General features: G+C 39.8%; 1 protein-coding gene across 1 annotated transcript; it reads left to right on the top strand.

The window, feature by feature from the left end:
• Positions 1-11,219: 11,219 nt before the first annotated feature.
• LOC148669107 (uncharacterized) lies at positions 11,220-21,927 on the top strand. Its single transcript, XM_088632423.1, has 2 exons — positions 11,220-11,840; positions 19,452-21,927. Exons 1-2 carry the CDS (start codon positions 11,453-11,455, stop codon positions 21,251-21,253), a joined length of 2,190 nt encoding a protein of 729 aa, XP_088488549.1. The 5' UTR covers positions 11,220-11,452; the 3' UTR covers positions 21,254-21,927.
• The last annotated feature ends 192 nt before the right edge of the window (positions 21,928-22,119 follow it).

Raw genomic sequence — 22,119 nt, 5'->3', positions numbered from 1 at the left:
ACAGAACATGTAATTTGGGACACTCAAAAAGGTCTTGATTTGGTTTAATGCGTTTATTCATTTCCTTTGCAGAACAACTTGTTTTTTTTAATCATATAGCTTGCGAAAGATGAAATGCGAGCGAATTGTTTTGTTCACCAAAAGTATGTAAATGAAAAAGGTGTAAGCATTGCTGTGGTGCAATTGGTTAGCATGTTCGGCTATTAACCCCAAAGTGGGTTTTTTGATCCCACCCAGGGACGCACTTCTTCCTATAGTAAACATTATCACTCCAAAAATTTAATTTTTCCTCAAAACCTGAACTATTTTGATATTTGCAGTAGTAAACAATTACTACCAGTACCAGAGTCAACATTACCGGGAATTTTCAATAATTACGGACATAAAAACTCTCTTGCTTTTAACAGAGCGTTTCATAATTTCTAACTATGAAAATTATTTAAAACTGCGACACTTATCATTCATCTTTTATATAGCATTTTAAGCGAATAGGTAATTAGATTGTTCATAAACCTAATTGCTTTTTCTACATAAACACAGTGTGATTGCTCTCTGAAAATGCTTTTTCTTTATATTTAGGCTCAGATTTCAACTATAGATCGTATTATTATAAACTTTCTTGGAAAAATGTCTTTTATGTAAACCATTTTTGCTATTAATTCATTTAGGGCTAGAATACGTTCATTGTCTTCCAATCGAGTCGAGTTGACATTGGAAGCTTGCCACACCCGGACTGTTACACCAACGCATTAGCATGTTAAAGCGATTTCATTGAGGAGCCTAGCTTTCTTAACTAGTAAGTACTGTACTTCCTACTTTGAAAATACCTGTGAAACCGGTTTAATTTGTCACAGCCAGCACTCCCGCAGAGAGGGGGGTTGTACTCGTTAATGTCTTAGCACAAAGCAGAAACTTCTTGTATTTTCCGATGACATACAAGTGGAAAGATTACAGATTTTAATCGTCTTTTTTTTTAACCAGGGAAAATCTGATCATGTTTCTCTATAACAATAATAAAAAAACTTTCTTTTACATTATTTTACATATCCCGCTTACACATCGCACGACTTTAATGAATCTATTCTTTATTAATACTAAATAAATAATTCTAAAAATACTACAGCAAAGAGGTCACTTGATTTTTGGAATAATTCCAAATAGCACAATGATCCACTGGCATCCCTGAAGTCTGTTTAGTCCATAATCTTCCAAATACAATCACTAAGCAATTATAAGAATTATACCATCCTATTTCTTTGTGATTTCCTGTAAAAACTAAACCTATTTTTATAAGGCTTTTACTCAAAAGATTTCCAAACACACAAAGCATTTGTGAAGTGCTATAGTATTTCTAAAGGTTACTGGCACAACATCAATCATTAAAGCTTAACAATAAAGTTTAGATTGCTGACTATGGACTAACTACATTAACTAACTGCAATGCAACAGTAGACATTTTACAAGTAAGAATATCTGGTTGAATTCTTGCATTTGTAGCCAATTTAATGCGAGAGATTTTAAGTTTTAACAGAAGAAAACTACGAATATGAAAACAGCCATAGCAACAAAAAATACTGTGCAAATATCAAAAGGCTGCTTCAGTAATGAAATAATGATCACAGTAGAAACCAGACACTGTTTACACCATATTGTTAAGAAAGACTCAAGACAGAAATGTTCATGTACAGCTGGAAAAAACAACTTCTAAAACAACAGTGAAGGCTGCAACATTACACCCATGCTTTTCCACACTTGTAAGGATAACCTTAAAACTTAGGCTGTTGAATCCAATCAATTAAAGCTGGAGTTCTGCAGGTTGTACAGGCTTAAAAGGTAGATCGGTAGTTTATCTGTAATATAGTCCAGTACTTTAGGTGTTTCTAGGTTTAATTTTCCTGCTTATTAATGCTTACTTTCCTACATTTCCGATGCAGTTCACTATCATTATACCCAAAAGCCAAACCATAAACTTTGAAGCTAGCAGACTTCAAGAAAACACCTGTTGGTGTTAAATGGTGAGGTTTTATTATAATCTAGGGTATGAAAACAAACTAGCTACATTTTTAACACACTTTATAATACACCACTTTTTTGTTGTATCCCAAGTGATTTGAAGCATTTCTGTTTTAATTGAACTTCTAGATTTCTCCAATGTTTAGGAGGATATCGCCATAATAAGGGCATGCTTGTCATATGCTAAAAGAATAGCTTATAACAGGAAATGCAAAGTCTGTTTTTTTTTTAAAAGCTCCTTTAAAGCCTGTGCCCCAGAAGGTCCATTTATGTTGAGCTGTGAAAGTGCTTTACAGTAAAAACCTTGTGTAAATGGTTAAAAGCAATGATCCAGGGACCAAAGGTGATTCAGGAGCCTAGAACCAATATTTGTGTGCTCGGTGCAGTCACATGTTGAAATTTGTTCCCCGTTTTTGAAAAAGTCCCACTGTATGCTGTTCCTTTTATTTACAATAAGAATCTAGGAACCTCTAGGAGACATCAACTGCAAAGTGACATGACTGAGAGCCTCTTGAGTCCTGCAGATACAGGGTACCTCATAATTTTAATTAAATCAAATGTGTACTGTACGTGTAAAACTGAAACTGACCTAACAACCATCACCTTTTCTGCAGAGCGTGTTTAATTGTACTGTTTCAGCACATCAGTTTTTTTTCCCCCACAAACTTTCCAGAGGAGCTATAAATATTTTAAATAAATACACACAGTATTGCTCATAAGGTCTGCTATTTGAGGTCCAGTTATTTAGATGCATACATCTTTTTTTATCTCAGCTTTTCAGCTGAGATACACAGATCATACATAAACAATGCAGTAAAAAAGTATTTAATCATTAGGTATAACAGTTTCCCTTTAGGCCTCTGAAAACACCACCTTCTACCTTGTGAATACCAGTACCTCCTAATTGTCTAAAGGCTTTACTTCTTAAGAGCATGACATTAAAAACTGCTAAACTTTACAGCTGCATGTTTGCTTGCAGCATTCCAATACCTCTCAAGCAGTGAAAACAAATAACCTGCTGCAAAGCTGCTTATTATGGAGAAAAAAATCTCAGTTACATTCCCAGATCATAATCATTAGCTTTCCCAGCTGCAAATAACTACAGGTGCAAAGAGACAATGTTCAGACACTCAAAACAACCTGCTTTTTTGGTAGTTATATGATGATTTATATTACTAAGTAATATTCTTTAGTATAAAAGTTTTTTATAATTGTTATAGAGAAACATGATCAGATTTTCCCTGGTTCAGAAAAAAGAAGATTAAAATCTGTAATCTTTCCACTTGTATGTCATCGGAAAATACAAGAAGTTTCTGCTTTGTGCTAAGACATTAACGAGTACAACCCCCCTCTCTGCGGGAGTGCTGGCTGTGACAAATTAAACCGGTTTCACAGGTATTTTCAAAGTAGGAAGTACAGTACTTACTAGTTAAGAAAGCTAGGCTCCTCAATGAAATCGCTTTAACATGCTAATGCGTTGGTGTAACAGTCCGGGCGTGGCAAGCTTCCAATGTCAACTCGACTCGATTGGAAGACAATGAACGTATTCTAGCCCTAAATGAATTAATAGCAAACATGGTTTACATAAAAGACATTTTTCCAAGAAAGTTTATAATAATTCGATCAATAGTTGAAATCTGAGCCTAAATATAAAGAAAAATCATTTTCAGAGAGCAATCACTGTGTTTATGTAGAAAAAGCGATTAGGTTTATGAGCAATCTAATTACCTATTCGCTTAAAACGCTATATAAAATAAAGTTTATTTGAATGATATGAATGATAAGTGTCGCAGTTTAAATAATTTTCGTAGTTAGAAATTATGAAACGCTCTGTTAAAAGCAAGAGAGTTTTTATGTCCGTTGCAGTAAAAGAAGATGCCTGAAAAAGTAGGGCTTGGACAGATTCCAAGTGCATTTTTGCAATTTACGTTGCATTGTCCAATGTGCTGCTGTAATACAGTTTAAAATACAGTAAGTCTAAACTGTATCAGCTTTATTTATGGGTTGCAATTTAGAAAAAGTCAAAAACCGCAATTTAGAGCTTTCTGGCAAGAGGAGACACCCAAATTAATAATGTAACATGCCACTGTTTGTGCATGAACAAAGTGATACTGCAATTTTCCTTAGATACGCGATTAAAAAAAATAAATTTTTTGAATCCCCGGCGGAACACATTCCATAAGAATCAACGCTTTTATATATCGCCTTTAAACACATATATTTAAACACGTGTTTACGATTTAAATCAAACCGCAATTCAAATCAATATATATGTTTATTTTGTAACGCATAGGTGACTATTCATTGTTATTAAAAATACTTAAATTCAATCATGTTGTGATATTTAGAAATATAAATTTGTTTGGTGCGAGTGAGGTTTTATTTCATCTCTGACCAAGGGAAACGTTTAATTTTTTCAAAGAAATGTTTGTTAAAGCAATAAGTCAGAGTTATAGTGGGATTCAATCACAGACCATGTGACATGGGAATCAGCAACCTAACCCACAGCGCCAACGGCAAGGTCACATGCAGAGTGCTGAAAAAGCACTACAGAAACATTATTGACAGACAATGTACAGCATGTACTATTCTTGTGTTGCGGTACATGACTATAATTATATCGTTATTAATTTCTTTAGATACGCGATTCCATATTATATTCCCTTTTAATCAAATTCTAAAAGTATGCTTGTTGACTCCGGTATCTCTTTAGTTAAAGACTTCGATGCTTAAAATGTTTAGGGAGAAATGGAATACTGGTGTGTATTTTTTCTTATAAGTACCAAGACCAGCCATATACTGTATGTTTATGTTCCAAAATGAATTTTGTTTATGGCCTTCACGCGCGTTACAGTATGCTCCTATTATTTTTATGCTCAGCTACTAAGATTTCCTTCAGTGGTAAAATTCCATATGAATATTCAATACTACAACGGGCACAGTAAAGACGTTTACTGTAAATCTTTCTACGACAGACCAATGGACCACGAGTGCCCCTGTCGGTCAACCAATCACATACCGCGGTACCGCGCGTCATCGAGCGTCACAATGTACGACGTCGTAGCCAATTACCTCCGGTACGTGTGTGTACCACGCACTTTGTACCGCTGCATCTGTATGTGTGTATTAATGATGATAGCACTACTGAATACTAGTATTCATGTGAGAATTAGTGATAATAGAGCTACTTTTAATTTTGGTTTTAATTCTAGTATTCATGTTAATATTAGTGATAATCATAGTGTTAGTGTCAGAATATTAAGACTCATTGTCATGTTATTTCTTTTGATAGTATTATTGTTATTATTGGTATTATTAGTGTACTGCTAAGTTTGTGTTATTGTTAGTAATAATGATACTGTAAGCCTTAATTGCAGTGTTACTGTTGTAATATTGGCCGTATTTGTGTGTTAGTTATAGTGTAACTGTAGGTAAGAGTGTAGGTAAGGCCCCGGCTGCCCTGTGGTGGCTCGGGGAGGGCCTGTGGGTCGAACTGGAGGGGCTACTCTAGGTTGAGGAGAGCCGGGTGCGGCCCAGGGCTCAGAATGCGATGTCTTCCATCCAGCTTGACTGCCTGGAGTTGTACGATGAAGTCCTGGCCAAGTTTGGATTGGAGGCAGCATATGTGGGATTAGTGAGTCACTGAAACCCCTCCCCTTGTCCAGCTTACACTGTGGTATCGGGGCGGTACAGGGGCTGGGGTGACTCTCCTGACCCCCTCAGCTTTCCAAGATACCTGCGTCACCCCACTCAACCTGGAAATCTCCCAGATCCAAGGGGAGAGAGACAGGAGCTGGGCTGGGACACCAGCCTGCTGTTATTTCAAGTGGGTGGCTGAAAAACACACCGCTTACAGATCACCACTAGGGGGCATCATAGAGTGGGTGGTGAGACTCTTGGTCATCGATGGCAACAGTGGGGTTACTCCCCCTCTCTCTAATGGCTCTATTAACAGTGGGGTGTCTCTCTCTCTCTCTATTGGCTCTATTAACAGTGGGGTGACCCCCCTCCCCCTCTCTTTTGGCTTTAGAGATACCACAGTTCCACCCCTAGGTTGCATCTCCTGTCTGGCGCTGTGGAGGTATGATGATGATGATTCACTGTCTTTGTTCTCTCTCTTTGGTACAAGAGTTGGTACTGAGTTAGTGAAGTTTAACAGAGGATATGATAAGAAATTTTACCAAATCCCAAAATTAAAACAGTGAAGACAACAGGCAACACAACGAGAGCTCTGATAATGGAGGTTTGGTTTGACGGCAGCAGACATGGTCAGGACATCTTGCCTGATTCTCTCTCCCCATTTTCTTAGGATTTTCCCTTCCAGGGCACAGGAATCATGAAGCAGGATGACTAGGAGGAGGCGAAGGAGACACTGAAGTCTTACTTCGAAAACACGAAGGTCAGGTGTCACTTCTCTGAGGTGGACAAGTGCTTCTGCTAGTCTGCAGCAGAGCTCGACCTCATCCTGCAGAACAACCTGGGAGTCCCTGTAGCTGAGGTCTGTGAATAGCAGGTTAATTTTTTCTCTTTGTAGTAGTCTTAGGACAGTCTGACTTGTTGTGGGACTCAGCAGGAACAGAAAGGTCTTCTGTGTGTCTTCAGTCTCCACAGCCAAGGAGACGCACGATCCAGATGGGTGAGGCTGTTAAAGAAAACAAGATGTTCATCCCTCCCTCTCCTGGACCTCGGCGCCCCTGGGCCCTCCCTCCTCAATCATCTGAGCTCAGAGAAACCCCTGGTGACTGTGCCATGCCGCCCCCATCAACCCCTGGAGGAGCCCCCTCCTTTGAGGAACTTCAGAGTTCCTGAGACTCAGAGACAGGTGAGAAGTGAACAGAACCTCTGTCCTTGTGTGGCGTCACCTGTACAGGCTTTTATTGGACACACTGTATAAACTCATCTGGACAGACTCTTACTAGATACACTGTATAGTCTCATCTGGACAGACTCTTATTGGACACACTGTATAGAAGGAGATGGAACAGATGAAGCAGGAGGTGGAGAAGAGGAGATGGGAAGTGGAGAAAAAGAAGAGACAAATGAAAGCTCAGGTGAAGGAGGAGAAGAGCAGCCTCTAGGTATGTCCAGACTGTAGGTTTAGCAGGAGCAGCAGTAGAAACAGTTGTGATATTATTCAGAGCACTAGCAGTGTCATCAGTACTATAAACATAAGGGGGGGAATTTACTGTTGTAAGCAGCAGCAGGAGTGATATCATTAGTAGAGGAAGCAGAATTAATTATTATTATTATTATTTTAAATTGCAAAAACTGCTCAAGGTATTGTTTGGAGCCTGACTTCTCACCAGACTAGAATGAAGAGAAGAAGGGATCTGAAAAAAATACTGAAATAAAGTTGAGAATCAAGAGGAAAGGAGTCACTACACTAGGAAGAGAGAATCGATAAACCAGAGTGTAGATAAGAAATAAAGGAAGAAGGGAGATCAATGACTTGTGTTGTGGATTATTCTATATTAAATCTCTGTCAGGGTGACAAGGCAGTGCAGTGGTTAGCATTGCTGGTTCAGTTCCTGGCGTTCTATCTGCTCCCTTGGTATGTGCATGTACCATTGTTCGCTTGAGTTTAGTTAATTAGCTTCTGGGAAAACCAGCCCTGGTGTGAATGTGTGTCTGTAGTGTCCCATTCAGGGCGTATCCTGTCTTGTGCCCATTTAATGCTGGGATAGGCTCTGCCTACCCCGCTACTCTGAATTGAAGCAGTTAAAAAAATGGAGATAGTATTTAATGCAGAGTCCCTGTTAATACTACAGTTGTACAGTTGATCTCTCAAGAATATAAATACTCTACAACAAATACATGAGCTCTATCAATAATACAGATAAGATAATATATCAATAATATCAATCTTCTGTAAGATCAAAATAGATTAGATGAGAAATTGAAATTGAGATTTTTTCCTGAGTGTACATGGTTTACTTGTTTATAGTGTGTAAACATTTCTATGAAGAAAGAAGCTGGTCCCACCCTGAGCATGACAATAATGATTCAAAATCCAAACCCAAAAGTCTATTAAGTACCCAACTCGTAAAAACACAGAATACCCTCATATCAAGCTTCACTAACATTTTTTATTATTTTTTTATAACTACAAAGCAGATGGAGCCACCCCTTAATTGATTCAAACACCAGATTTGTTAAAATTCCACATACCTATTTATATTTATTTCTAACAGCACCGGAGAAGCTGATGTCAAAAACAGTTATTTTACAAACCAGAAACAATGCAGGAAGGCAAAAGAGATAGGGGTCTTTCTCTTCTTCTCACAAGCCATGGGACACAACAGACATACAGAAGGTGCTGCAGCACCATTTTCATAAAATGCAATTATGTTGGATGAAATTGTCGAGCTGCTTCAACCTCTGGGAAAGGAAAGGCAGCTTCAGACATGCCCACAGCCACGCCGGCTCGAAGTGGGGGAAGATTTTTCCCCAAATCACCTCCAAGACCGGTGCCCTGAACTGCTTTGCCACAATCAGCCTGTGGAACACGCTGGTGGTGCACCCCAGGAGGCTTACCCCATGGTCCCCCCACTTCACTGTCATCTCCCTGAGCCATGCACCGGTCACAGCTTCTCCACCCAGCTGTCCAGGAGGCTGAGCTTGAGCTGCTCAAAGTCCTGGCGGATCTAACTGCCAGACAGCTCATCGTCAACCTCCCGCACAGTGTCGACAATAGCTTGAGCAGGTAGAAAGCCGTCCTTTATTTCGTAAAGAAGATCCCTGAACTTAGACAATTCAGCCTCATAGAAACATCTACGCCATCGAGACCTGAGCCGGATGGTTGAGGAACAGAGGCTGCTCAAGCAGCGGGGCTCTCATCTTCGGCATGTAGGAGACATGAACTCCCCCCATGCCAGCAAGACTTCCCTGTAAAAGTGGGGCAGGTGTTCCACCAGCTCCAGAGTCAGCCTCATCAAGAGAGACTCCCACCCTACACCCCTGCAGGTCTTGAGGTGACGTCCCATAGAGATGCTATGATTATCCGTGTTAAGGATGCTCTTCATCTTCAGGCCGATATCAGACAGCCCCAGCCCACCCATGGAGACTTCTCCAATAAGGGTGTTGTAGGTGACCTGTGGAGGGTCCCCTCTCCAAACAGAGCCCACCACCAGCTGTTGAATCTCTCTCTCAATCCTCTAGGGAAGAGGCATCACAGATAGAAGGTACCACAAGAGGGACAGGCACAGCATTTTGACCAATAAGACCCTTCCCTTCGAGGTCAGGGACTTGCATCTCCACCTGCCAAGTCTGACCCTCATCTTAACAAGCTTTTCCTTCCACAGGAGGAGCCCAGTGGCCTACTCATCAATACCAATATAGACTGCGAGGACCTTAAGGTGACCCGTCTCCACCTTGAAGGGGTATCCAAGGAGCGGGGCAGTGTCTGCCCTCCCCACCGGCATGATCTCAGACTTCTCCAGGTTTACCCTGGTGCCCGAGGCAGTGCAGTAGGCCTGCACCACCTATGGTGTCGTTGGCATATTAATAGATCAGTGAGGTGGCAGCGCCCCCAGGCAAGGCAACCCGTGCACCCGCTCCTTCCTGAGAATCGCCAGGCCCAAGGGCTCAGCCACTGAGGAGTAGAGCAGGGCAGACAGAGGACAACCCTGCCACATTTACCTGGTCACGGGAAAGAATATCGTGAGGGAACCATTCACCCTGACACACCTCATGATCCCCCTGTACATGAGCCTCATGTCCTCTCCCTTTCCCGTCATGTCCTCCACAGGAAGACAGATGAAGGGAAATCCGTGTGCTGATTGACAATAAAAAAGTCGCTTCAAATTATCCACCAATCTGTTTTATGTGTCTGAGCACATCTTTCCTTCCTCCTTTGCAGTGAGCACATTTCTTTTTGTGTCTTCTCCTGTCTTTTCCTTGCTGTATTACTGTCCCCTTCCCTCATGTGGAGATGGATCTACAGCCAAAACCCTGCTTGTTTCACCCTGTTTGTGCAGCGTCAGTCTGTGTGAGGAGAGGGACTCACGCTGCTCCGGTGGTGCAATAGGTCAGCATACTTATACAGCAGAGTCATGTTGAGATTGTGAGTTCCAGCATCTCCTGGAGCATCATTGATTCTGATATACATAAATAAATTGGTACCAGATGATAATTTATAGCGACTTCCTGATTATTTGTCCCACAATACACACTTTTTTGGGAAAAAAAAATTGAATTGATGTATCATGTGAACCCTTGCTCTTAAGATGGAAAGAGATTGCATTTGGTATTGCATGTAATTAGATGCTAATTATTTTATTTACTTTGCCCTCTTGTTAAGATCTGTTACATCAGGAAAATAAAGTATATGCTCAGTAGAGGGGTTGTCATATTTTGTCTGTTCAAACATAATCAAACATAATCAACAATTATGGACAACCATTTTTTGCCAAGGTTGTGAATTATAATGCCTTAAAAGTCACATTTAAACTTTCTGTAAAATTAAAAAAAAACACAGAAATACAAGCGGGCACTGATTTGTGTCCAGAATACTCCAACTTAACAACTTAATCCTGCTCCAGAAATTGTCTCTTCTCCACTTTTGAGCCACTGCCCACCAAAAGGTCTCTGCGTGTCTCTGTTAGGGAGATGTCAAGATGCTGAGCCTGTGCTGTGCTTCAGTGGCGGGTGTAGAGGACACGCTGTTGTACATGGAATGCAAATTGAGCTCCTTGGACATGAAAACTGACAGATGGTTAAAACTTCTCTCAATAAACAGGAGATCCTGTGTCTGGAATCCTGAGGTGCGTTTCTTCCTGTCTTGTCATACAGAATGTATCATTAAGGACAATCACATATGGCTTGATTTTGTTTATGGAAGTATTTATTTCCTTTCTTGGGACAACGTGTTTTTCGAGAAATGCATACAATTTGCGAAATATGAAATACAAATTTTGCTTATGGTGCAGAATAAATACTGCCAGCTGGGAAGAATATGACAGCATTTTTTTTCTTTAACCAAAAACCTGCAAAGGGAGACGTTTTCGTTGTGGTAGGGCAAAACAATAAATCTGTTCCGTTTCACAAAATTCACTTACGAACGGTGCAAGTCGCAGGTGATTCACTCCTCTTGACTAGGTGGCGCTATGAGGTGCAGTTAAGTTTATATCCGTCTGCAGAAACTCCTCTTTCTCAGCTCCGCTTCTCGGTTGTTTTGAAGCCGCGGCCGCGCTAACGAATGACGTCATCACACGGCGCTACACAGCATACCCGTGGGTGCTTGAATGATTTTCTTTCTATAAAGAAGAAAGTTGTTTTTTTTAATAACTTCAGTTTCTGAAAACGTAGCATCTTGTCAACTGTGTTTATGCTTGAACAGAGCACAGCCCTGACAATAGAATCTGTGAAGAATAAAAATAAAGAAGCAGTTCTGTTTAAACATCGCAAGTCAGCCTTTGTTTCTGATCGACTCTGAAGAAGGATGGCGGAGTGCTTGTTAAATCTGCAAACCCAGCTTGACTCGTTCATGCAGGTTTTGCTCAAATCGATCGTGTATGAAATGTCAGAAGTTTTTGGAAACAGGATTTCTGACTCTGAGGACGAGTTTCAATACAAACTCCGCAGCGTCTCCCAGGTCCTGGTGAGACGTGCCGTGTTTAAAATCACACAGTGTGTGGAGGACAGTGTCGGGAGTGAAATGGCGCATCTGAAGAAGGAAAACGAGAGCCTGAAGTGGAGACTGCAGCTGTGGGAGAAGGCTTCGGGAGCAGGAGGAGATCAGGGACAGACAGATCATGTTGGACATACGCTTCTCTGTGAAGTCACTGCAGAAATAAAAGAAGAAATGGACACGGAACTGCAGCTCTCAGGTCAGTGTGGTGACTTGTATGAAGTCAGTGTGTGTGTGTTAAAAACCAGTGTCTATAACTAACTCAATAGTGAGATTTTTTTAAACAACAAACTTTATTTTAAAGAAAACATCTCACAATAGTAAAGATTCTCATTATCAGTACGCGTTCTAATAAAGTATCAAACTGTCATCAAATACTTTCCGAAAGAGGTGAGAATATAGTGGAGAGATGCATAGCGACGTGGGAAAGACTTGTGTGATGTAGCAACGGGATTCTTTACTGGAAACTGAACTTTGTCCGGTTACGGTGCTGAAAACACCTCGTTCACATTCAACAATTGTTTCACTGAATCAATTTGTACTCCAACGTCATTAGGAAACAACATTTATAAATATTGTATTTACGTTGTATTGGTCTAAATTTTTATAAGTATACTAATGATTGTGTATATAAACATTATTTGATTGGTTTAAGTATTACTGTCGTCCAGGGTCTGTGTCTGTATTGACTCCTCTGGAATATTAATCCAGTGTGTCTGTATTAACCCCTCTCTCTCTCTAAGTGCATTGTTTATATACAGTACTGTGCAGTAAGTGTGTCTGTATGAATCCCTCTCTCTCAGTACAGTGTTAATGCACTGTAGTGTCCAGTCAGTCAGTGTGTCTGTATTAACCCCTCTCTCTCAGGGCAGTGTTAATGTACTGTAGTGTCCAGTCAGTGTGTATGTATTAACACACCTCTCTCTGTGCAGAGTAAAGTACTGTAATGTGCAGTGTGTCTCTATTAATCTCTCTCTTTCTCAATGCAGTGTTAATGTACTGTAGTGTCCAGAAAGTGTCTGTATTAACCTCTCACTCAGTGCAGTGTTAATTACCTGTAGTGTGCAGTCAGTGTGTTTGTATTAATCCCCCTCTTCTCAGTGCAGTGTTATTATCCTGTTGTGTGCAGTCAGTGTGTCTGTATTAACCCCTTTCTTTGATTGCAGTGTTAATGTCCTATAGTGTCCAGTCAGTCTGTGTTTAACCCCTCTCTCAGTGCAGTGTTAATAAACTGTAGTGTCCAGTCATTATGTATCTATTAACCCCCCTCTCTCAGTGCAGTGTTAATGTGCTGTAGTGTCCAGTCAGTATGTGTTTAACCCCTCTCTCAGTGCAGTGTCATAAACTGTAGTGTCCAGTCATTATGTATCTATTAACCCCTCTCTCTCAGTGAAGTGTTAATGTCCTGTAGTGTCAAGTCGGTGTCTGTATTATCCCGCCTCTCTCCATGCAGTGTTAATGTACTGTATTGTGCAGTCAATGTGTCTGTATTCACCCTTCTCTCTCAGTGCAGACTTTATGCCCTGTAGTGTCTAATCAGTGTCTGTATTAACTCATCTCTCAGTGAAGTGGTAGTATGCTCTAAATTCCAGTTTGTCCATGTCTGTATAAGCCCCCTGTCTCAGTCTAGTGTTAATGTACTGTAGTGTCCAGTCAATCAATGTGTCTGTATTCACCTCTCTCTCTCAGTACAGTGTTAATGTCCTGTAGTGTCCAGTCAGTATGTATCTACAGATGCAGCCATTCAAAATGCGCGGTACAAACCCACAAGCCACCGCGAGGCGGTACACAGATTTCTAAACTGATCAGGATCGTTATCTTTGTCTTATCCATAATAATGTTCAACACTCTGTCCAGCAAATTAATAATAAACTTTATTTTATATAGCGTTTTAAACGAATAAGTAATTAGATTGCTCATAAACCTAATCACTTATTCTACATAAACACAGCGTAATTGCTCTCTGAAAATGCTTTTTCTTTTTATTTAGGCTCAGATTTCAACTATAGATCGTATTATAATAAACTTTCTTGGAAAAATGTATTTTATGTAAACCATGTTTGCTATTAATTCATTTAGGGCTAGAATATGTTTATTGTCTTCCAATCGAGTCGAGCTGACATTAGAAGCTTGCCACGCCCGGACTGTTACACCAACGCATTAGCATGTTAAAGCGATTTCATTGAGGAGCCTAGCTTTCTTAACTAGTAAATACTGTACTTCTTTGGTTTTGGAGGGGGGGTGTCTTTCGCTGGAAATCTCACCCCCTTCTACTTTGAAAATACCTGTGAAACCGGTTTAATTCATCACAGCCAGCACACCCGCAGAGAGGGGGGTTGTACTCGTTAATGTCTAAGCCGGAACACATCATTATATCTCATTTTGTATTTCTATAAAAAAATCGTTTGCCCAGCCTAACACTATTGTTGTTATTGTTTTAATTCGGCCCTGCTCCCGTTGTTTGGTGTTAATGTGTTGTTGTTAAGTGTGAATTTGTACCTGTTTCCCTGAGGTCTGGCTTTTTTTCTGGAAAACTATAACTCTGGTCTTGTCCAGATTGACTGTCAGCGCCCAGGTCTGACAGTGCTGCTCCAGCAGTGCCAGGTTCTGCCGCAGCCTCTGTTCTGTGGGCGACAGGAGGACCAGGTCGTCTGCAAAGAGCAGGAACTCGATTTCTGTAATTAATGCAGTTAATTAATGGTTTAACAGTCCGGGTGTGGCAATGTTTTTTATTATTGTTATAGAGAAACATGATCAGATTTTCCCCGGTTCAGAAAAAAAGATCTAAAGTATACTAGTTTGTCACTCTTTTCATCCCCTCTTTGCTAAATGGCTTTTGAATAGTCACATGAAGAGAGATGTGAAACAGCCCTACACAGCCCTGTCGCAGTACACGAATATAATTATATCTTATTAATTTCTTTAGATACGCGATACTTTTAATACAGTCTTTGCTGTGCTCTTGGGGATCCTTGTGATATTTTGAGCTCTGGTTGAATGATAAGTGTCACAGTTTAACTAATTTTCGTAGTTAGAAATTATGAAACACTCTGTTAAAAGCAAGGGAGTTTTTATGTCCGTTGCAGTAAAAGAAAATGCCTGACAAAGTAGGGTTTGGACAGATTCCAAGTGCATTTTTGCAATTTACGTTGCATTGTCCATTGTGCTGCTGTAATACAGTTTAAAATAATTCAAAGTCTAAACAGTATCAGCTTTATTTATGGGTTGCAATTTAAAAAAAGTCAAAAACCGCACTCAAAATGCAATTTAGAGCTTTTTGGCAAGAGGAGACACCCAAATTAATAATGTAATATGCCACTGTTTGTGCATGAATAAGGTTATACTGCTATTTCCTTAGATACGCGATTAAAAATAATAAAAAAAAAAATTTTGAATCCCCGGACGGAACACATTCCATAAGAATCAGCGCTTTTATATATCGCCTTTAAAGGTGGCTTCTCAAAACGCTTTACAGGATAAAAACAGCAATAACAGCAACAACAACAATATTGTATTTCATTGCAAAACCAAGTAATAACTTAACTATATGTGAAAACGTTAAGATATGTCGCTGTTGTGAATGTCTTTGGAGTGTATCTTATTTGCCTGTCTGTCCTGGCTCTCTGGCTCGCCCTCCCCCCCTCTCTCCCTCAATTCAATTCAATTCAAGGTGCTTTATTAGCATGACAGATGGGTACAATCAGTGTTGGGTATTTACTTTGCTTTGAGATGCCACTTTTAAAGGTGATATATAAAATCAAGGCTTTAACTCCGCAAGTCTGAGTTCCTGTGTCTGTCCTATCCGAACCCGAAAGTATTAAAATATGTACCTTTATAGCAGGTGGTGTACAGCTTTTTAGTATAGATTACACTTTTCTGAAATGTATTTAAAAAATAAAAACGATTACAATCTAATCTTTCCACGTTTGATCCCAAGATCCCAAGAAAAATAAATCTAAACGGGGAGAAAGCTATGCTGAAAGTTTATTAAGATACTTAGAAGACAAAGATATCAATTTATGTTGCATTTGTCTGATTGTGAATCAAAAAACACATACTTAAACCCGCGTTTGCGATTTAAATCAAAAAGTGATTTAAATCAATATAAATGTTTATATTGTAACGCCTAGGTGACTTCTCATTGTTATTAAAATGACTTAAATTTGATCATGTTGTGATATTTAGAAATATAAATTTGTTTGGTGCGAGTGAGGTTTTATTTAATCTCTGACTCAGGGAAACGTTTCATTTTTTCGAAGAAATGTTTGTTAAAGGAAATTCATGGCTCCAGCGGGATTCGATCACAGGCTGTGTGACATGGGAGTCAGGAACCTAACCCACTGCACCACCGGCAAGGTCGTATGCAGAGTGCTGAAAAAGCACTACAGAAACATTATCAACAGACAATGTACAGCGTGTACTATTCTTGTGTTGCGGTACATGAATATAATTATATCGTTATTAATTTCTTTAGATACACGATTCCATATTATATTCCCTTTTAATCAAATTCTAAAAGTATGCTTGTTGACTCCGGTATCACGTTAGTTAAAGACTTTGATGCTTAAAATGTTTAGGGAGAAATGGAATACTGGTGTGTATTTTTTCTTTAAAGTACCGAGACCAGCCATATACTGTATGTTTAAGTTCCAAAATTAATATCGTTTATGGCCTTCACACGCGTTACAGTATGCTCCTATTCTTTTTATGCTCAGCTACTAAGATTTCCCTTCAGTGGTAAAATTCCATATAAATATTCAATACTTAAACGGGCACAGTAAAGACATTAAATATACATATACATACTGTACACAGTACAGTTTGCATACAGTAATATGTTTATGTTCCGAAATCAATCTCTTTTATTAGCATGTGAAAGGCATGGTGAATCGATTCTCAAAAATTACTGTACTTTGCATGATTGGAAACAAATGCGTGATTGCGAAATGCTGTGGTGTTACTTTTACAAAGACGGTCAATGAAAAAAAGAATGTGGACCAGGGCAATACTTTGAGTTTACAGCTTGTCCATGGTCATTCATTATTAATACTATTAGTAATATCTTTGTTAAAGACTTTGATGGCGACAGCTCAAACATGAGAGGTTGAGCTTTATTAGCTCCACCTTGCGGAAGATCTGGATACTATTATTTTACTTACGGTATTATAGGAAAATTTACAGTAACTCCCGGTAGACTGCGTAAAGCGCACTGCAAAATAATGCGGTATCGCCCGCGTATTTTGAATGGCTGCATCTGTAGCAACAGGATTCTTTACTGGAAACTGAACTGTTTTGTCCGGTTATGGTGCTGAAAAAACCTCGTTCACATTCAACAATTGTTTCACTGAATCAATTTGTACTCCAACGTCATTAGGAAACAACATTTATAAATATTGTATTTACGTTGTATTGGTCTAAATTTTTATATGTATACTAATGATTGTGTATATAAAAACTATTTTAATTGGTTTAAGTTTTACCGTTTCTCCAGGGTCTGTCTGTATTAACTCCTCTTGAATATTAATGCAGTGTGTCTGTATTAGCTCCTCTCTCTCTCTCAGTGCAGTGTTAATATCCTGTTGTGTGCAGTCAGTGTGTCTTTATTAACCCATTTCTCTGATTGCGGTGTGAATGCACTGTAGTGTCCAGTCAGTCTGTATGAACCCCTTTCTCTCAGTGCAGTGTTAATGTACTGTAGTGTCCAGTCAGTGTGTTTGTATTAACCCCCCCCCTCTCTCTCTCAGTGCAGTGTTCATGTACTGGAGTGTCCAGTCAGTGTGTCTGTATGAACCCTTCTCTCTATGTGTAGTGTTAATGTACTTTTCTTTTACTTTCTTTTTCTTTTTCTTTTACTGTCAGATATGTGTCCGTGTCTGTATAAATGCCTTTGTCTCAGTGTAGTGTTAAAGTACTGTAGTGTCCAGGCAGTCTGTGTGTATTAACCCGCCTCTCTCTGTGCAGTTTTAAAGTACTGTAATGTGCAGTCACTGTGTCTGTCAATGCAGTGTTAATGTACTGTTGTGTCCAGAAAGTGTCTGTATTAACCCCTCTCTCTCAGTGCAGTGTTAATGTACTATAGTGTCCAGTCAGCGTGTCTGTGTTAACCCCTCTGTTAGTGCAGTGTTAATATGCTGTAATTTCCAGTTTGTCCGTGTCTGTATTAGGCCTTCTGTCTCAGTGCAGTGTTATTGTACTGTAGTGTACAGTCAGCATGTCTATATTAACCCCTTTCAGTACAGTGCTAATATGCTGCAGTGTCCAGTCAGTATGTATCTATTTACCCCTCTCTCTCAGTGCAGTGTTTATATGCTGTAATTTCCAGTTTGTCCATGTCTGTATAAAACCCCCTCTCTCAGTGCAGTGTTAATGAACTATAGTGTCCAGTCAGCATTTTTCTATTAACCCCTTTCAGTGCAGTGTTTATGTGCTGTAGTGTCCAGTCAGTGTGTCTGTATTTACCCCTCTCTCAGTGCAGTGTTAATATGCTGTTATTTCCAGTTTGTCCGTGTCTGTATAAAGTCCTCTCTCTCAGTGCAGTGTTAATGTACTGTAGTGTCCAGTCAGTGTGTCTGTATTAACCCCTCTCTTTCTGAGTGCAGTGTTAATGTTAATGTAATGTAATAGTGATATTATTACAGTAGACTTACTTTTTACATGGTAGTTAGGCGTCTGACAAAGATAAATCAGAACACCCCCTTTATACCCACTTATTCCGCTATGTTAAAACAACCCAAATTGATTGTGAGTGTACTAGTACGCATGTGTGTAGTTTAAAGCTTTTAAGATCACATGGCCTCAGCTATCACTACTATGCTGATGATACTCAAATATACATCCATACCAAACCTGACGCTGATGTGGTTGTCTCTATTCTATTTAGTTGCATCTCCGATATAAAAACTTGGATTACTCACAATTTCATTCATCTTAACTGTTAAAAGACTAAAGTCATGCTTATTGGCACCACCCATTAACTTTGTAAAACCAATGCTGTAACCTTATCTGTAGATGGTCCTGTACTTGAGCTTCAGTCTAAATTGAAAAACTTGGGGATGATATTTGACATTCGACCCACATGTGCATCATGTTGTCAAAACATCTTTCATTCACCTCAGAAATATTGCTCGACTACGCCCTATGTTATCACTAACTGTGGCTGAAAAGTGTTGTCTAATCTTGAATCGACTACTGTAACGCTCTACTCCCTGGGGTTTCTAAATCCCCACTGAACAAACTCCAGTATGTCCACAATTCGGCAGCCAGAATCCTGACCAGGTCTAGTGCAAGTGTTCACATTACTCCTATCCTGGAGTCCTTGCACTGGCTTCCTGTCAAGTTTCCTGTCGACTTAACAATCCTCCTGCTCACCTATAAGGCTCTCCATGGCTCGGTACCTGTCTGAGTTATCACCCTACTCCCCACCTCACAACCTTCACTGTTCTAATTCTGCTCTCCTTACTGTCCCCCAAGCCCCTCTACACTCTAGGAGTGACAGGGCCTTCTCCTGTTCTGCCCCCAAGCTCTGGAACTCTCTCCCTAAGGATATCGGAGAGTCACCTTCTCTAAACTCCTTCAAATCCAGACTCAAAACCTTCTTCTTCAGAAGAGCCTTTATTTAACTGTTCTTTACCCCTCTGCTCCTACTGTACTTAGTACCACCATCTACTGTCTCCTCTAACTGTGTATTCTCATCGTGCTTATATTGTGTATTTTTTGTTGTTGTCATTCTATAAAACGCTTTGAGAAGCTATTTAAAATAGTTTTTTTATTATTATTATAGAGGTCTTGTTTTCTTGTCCTGTGTTTACAGGCTCAGAGGCCAGTGTTCTCTCCGACGCTGGGGAAAGGGCTCTTCTTGAACAGCAGCACAGTGAGGAGGAGTGGGGCTCCAGTCTGATGCAGGAGACAGAGCTCACTGCCACAGAAGGGAAAGAGAAATCCAGTGAGCAGCACACAAAGAGCAGACAGAGTGTCAAGGATCTGGACTCTGTACCCATGATGAAGACAGAGCCTGAGAGTGAGACACCTGGGTTCTTAGTATGTGATGAATTTACAGAGAAGATGAATAATCTGGACACAATCAATATTACACAAGGTTGTAATGAACTGGGCTGTGTCTCTGTACAAGAGCACAGTGAAGAACTGGATGTTTTAAATCTTACAGAGCGGGATATGGATCCCAAGTTGATTGACCCTGCAGAGCAGCAGACTGATGTACCTGGTGAAGAGAACAGTACTGAGTCACAGCACACTGAGAAGAGTCAGTACAGGAAGGAGCAACAGCAGCTCCTACAGGGCTTGATAATAATTAGGCCTTGTTCTGTTCAAGTGGAGAGACTATCATTGCAGAGTCTAAAACAATCATATGATCCCTTAGTATCTGATGACTTTACACACAGGTTTAATAATCTGGTTACTGAGAAAATTGTTGAAAGTTTTAATGAACTAGAGTCTATGTCTGTTCTTGGGCAAAGAGAGGAACAACTGAATGAACTGGATGGTTTTAGTTTCAGAGAGCTGGAGAAGGAGCCCCAGATGATTCACACTGCTGAGCAGCACACTGAAGGACACGGTGGAGAAAACACAGCTCAGTTTCAGCACACAGAGCAAGGCCATTTCATGGAGCATTTGCAGAATAAGAGACCCCAGCACGATCAGGGGATGAGGAAGAATCACTCAAGGCCTTGCTCAGATGGAGTGGGCAAACTGATATTATGGCACAGGGAGAAGCAGCGTTTCTGTCAGTCTAGCATTTCAAAGCCCTATCAGCACCTTCACACAGGAGAGAGACCTTTCAGCTGCAGTCAGTGTGGGAAGAGTTTTAATCATTCAAGTAACTTAAGAGCCCACCAACGGACTCACACAGGAGATAGACCATTCAGCTGCAGTCAGTGTGGGAAGAGTTTTAATCATTCAAGTAACTTAAGAGCCCACCAGCGGACTCACACAGGAGAGAGACCATTCAGCTGCAGTCAGTGTGGGAGAAGTTTTAGTCTGAAAAGCCACTTACAATCACACCAGCTTATTCACACAGGAGAGAGACCATTCAGCTGCAGTCAGTGTGGGAAGAATTTTAGTCAGTCAAATAACTTAATAATCCACCAGCGCATTCACACAGGAGAGAGACCGTTCAGCTGCAGTCAGTGTGGGAAGAGTTTTAGTCAGTCAAGTAGCTTAAAAGTCCACCAGCGCATTCACACAGGAGAGAGACCATTCAGGTGCAGTCAGTGTGGGAAGAGTTTTAGTCTGAAAAGCCACTTACAATCACACCAGCTGATTCACACAGGAGAGAGACCATTCAGCTGCAGTCAGTGTGGGAAGAGTTTTAATCATTCAAGTACCTTAAGAGCCCACCAACGGACTCACACAGGAGATAGACCATTCAGCTGCAGTCAGTGTGGGAGAAGTTTTAGTCTGAAAAGCCACTTACAATCACACCAGCTTATTCACACAGGAGAGAGACCATTCAGCTGCAGTCAGTGTGGGAAGAATTTTGGTCGGTCAAATAACTTAATAACCCACCAGCGCATTCACACAGGAGAGAGACCGTTCAGCTGCAGTCAGTGCGGGAAGAGTTTTATCCAGTCAGGTGACTTAAAAACACCAATTTAATCACCAGGTTTTTTATTTAATCATAATCTTAGTCATTTCAACTAAAATGTCTTTTAGATCAAGTAGGAAGATGCGTCAGCATGTGACATCTGAAGAAGGCTCCACAGCTGAAACGTTTATTTTCTTCTCTTTTCAGGATGGAACAAACCTTTACTTGTTCCCAAAATGTCAATTAGTCATAGTCACTTTGTAGTCACCCACTTTTGAGTTCATCTGGTCAATTAAATTTTGACTATACTCTTATTTACAGTTGACTAAAACAGAAATAGTTCTTGTCACAGAGTTTAATTTATGTGTATAATAATTTTTTTTAGTTTTATTCAATTTTAAAATAAATGAGGTCTAAATTGAATTAACATTCCAAGACTATAAAGGAATTCAGTTCAATTTAGAAATTAAGTTTAGTCCTGTTTAATTTGCAATTAAGACTGTTTTCATTGGATAGGCCTGTAATTGTGTAACAGCTTTTAACTTACCATGTTAAGCAAGAAATATGTATAAAACAGGTTAGGATCCTTAACTGTCACTCTTAAGGAAAATAAAAGTCACACATCTGATTCTACAAAAAAGCTCAAAGTCTTTGTTGCACAATCTAAAGTGTATTTTCCCCCAGAGAGGATATATATCAAATACAATAAATATTTATACAATAAATGGTAATTAATAAAGGATAAGATATTGTATGAATCTCTTTTAATAAGAAAATCTATCTTGGCACCATTAGTAATAATTCCATATTTTTATGTTATTTTTTCAATGCAAACTATTTTTTAAACAAGACAAGCAATATATACAGTGCCTTCAGAAAGTATTCATGCCCCATTGTTTATGTCTCGTTCTGCTGTGTTGCAAAGTCAAATTAAATC

This window comes from Lepisosteus platostomus, chromosome 5 (assembly GCF_059453375.1).
Source record: "Lepisosteus platostomus isolate fLepPlt1 chromosome 5, fLepPlt1.hap1, whole genome shotgun sequence".
In the NCBI taxonomy this organism is placed as follows: domain Eukaryota; kingdom Metazoa; phylum Chordata; class Actinopteri; order Semionotiformes; family Lepisosteidae; genus Lepisosteus; species Lepisosteus platostomus.
This window is presented reverse-complemented; position numbering and strand designations above follow the sequence as displayed.

Bases quoted from the DNA above. Each gene is read 5' to 3' on its own strand.
- LOC148669107 (XM_088632423.1), top strand. From the start codon at position 11,453: ATGGCGGAGTGCTTGTTAAATCTGCAAACCCAGCTTGACTCGTTCATG. The intron at 11,841-19,451 runs GTCAGTGTGGTG...CTGTGTTTACAG, and splicing joins CACGGAACTGCAGCTCTCAG to GCTCAGAGGCCAGTGTTCTC.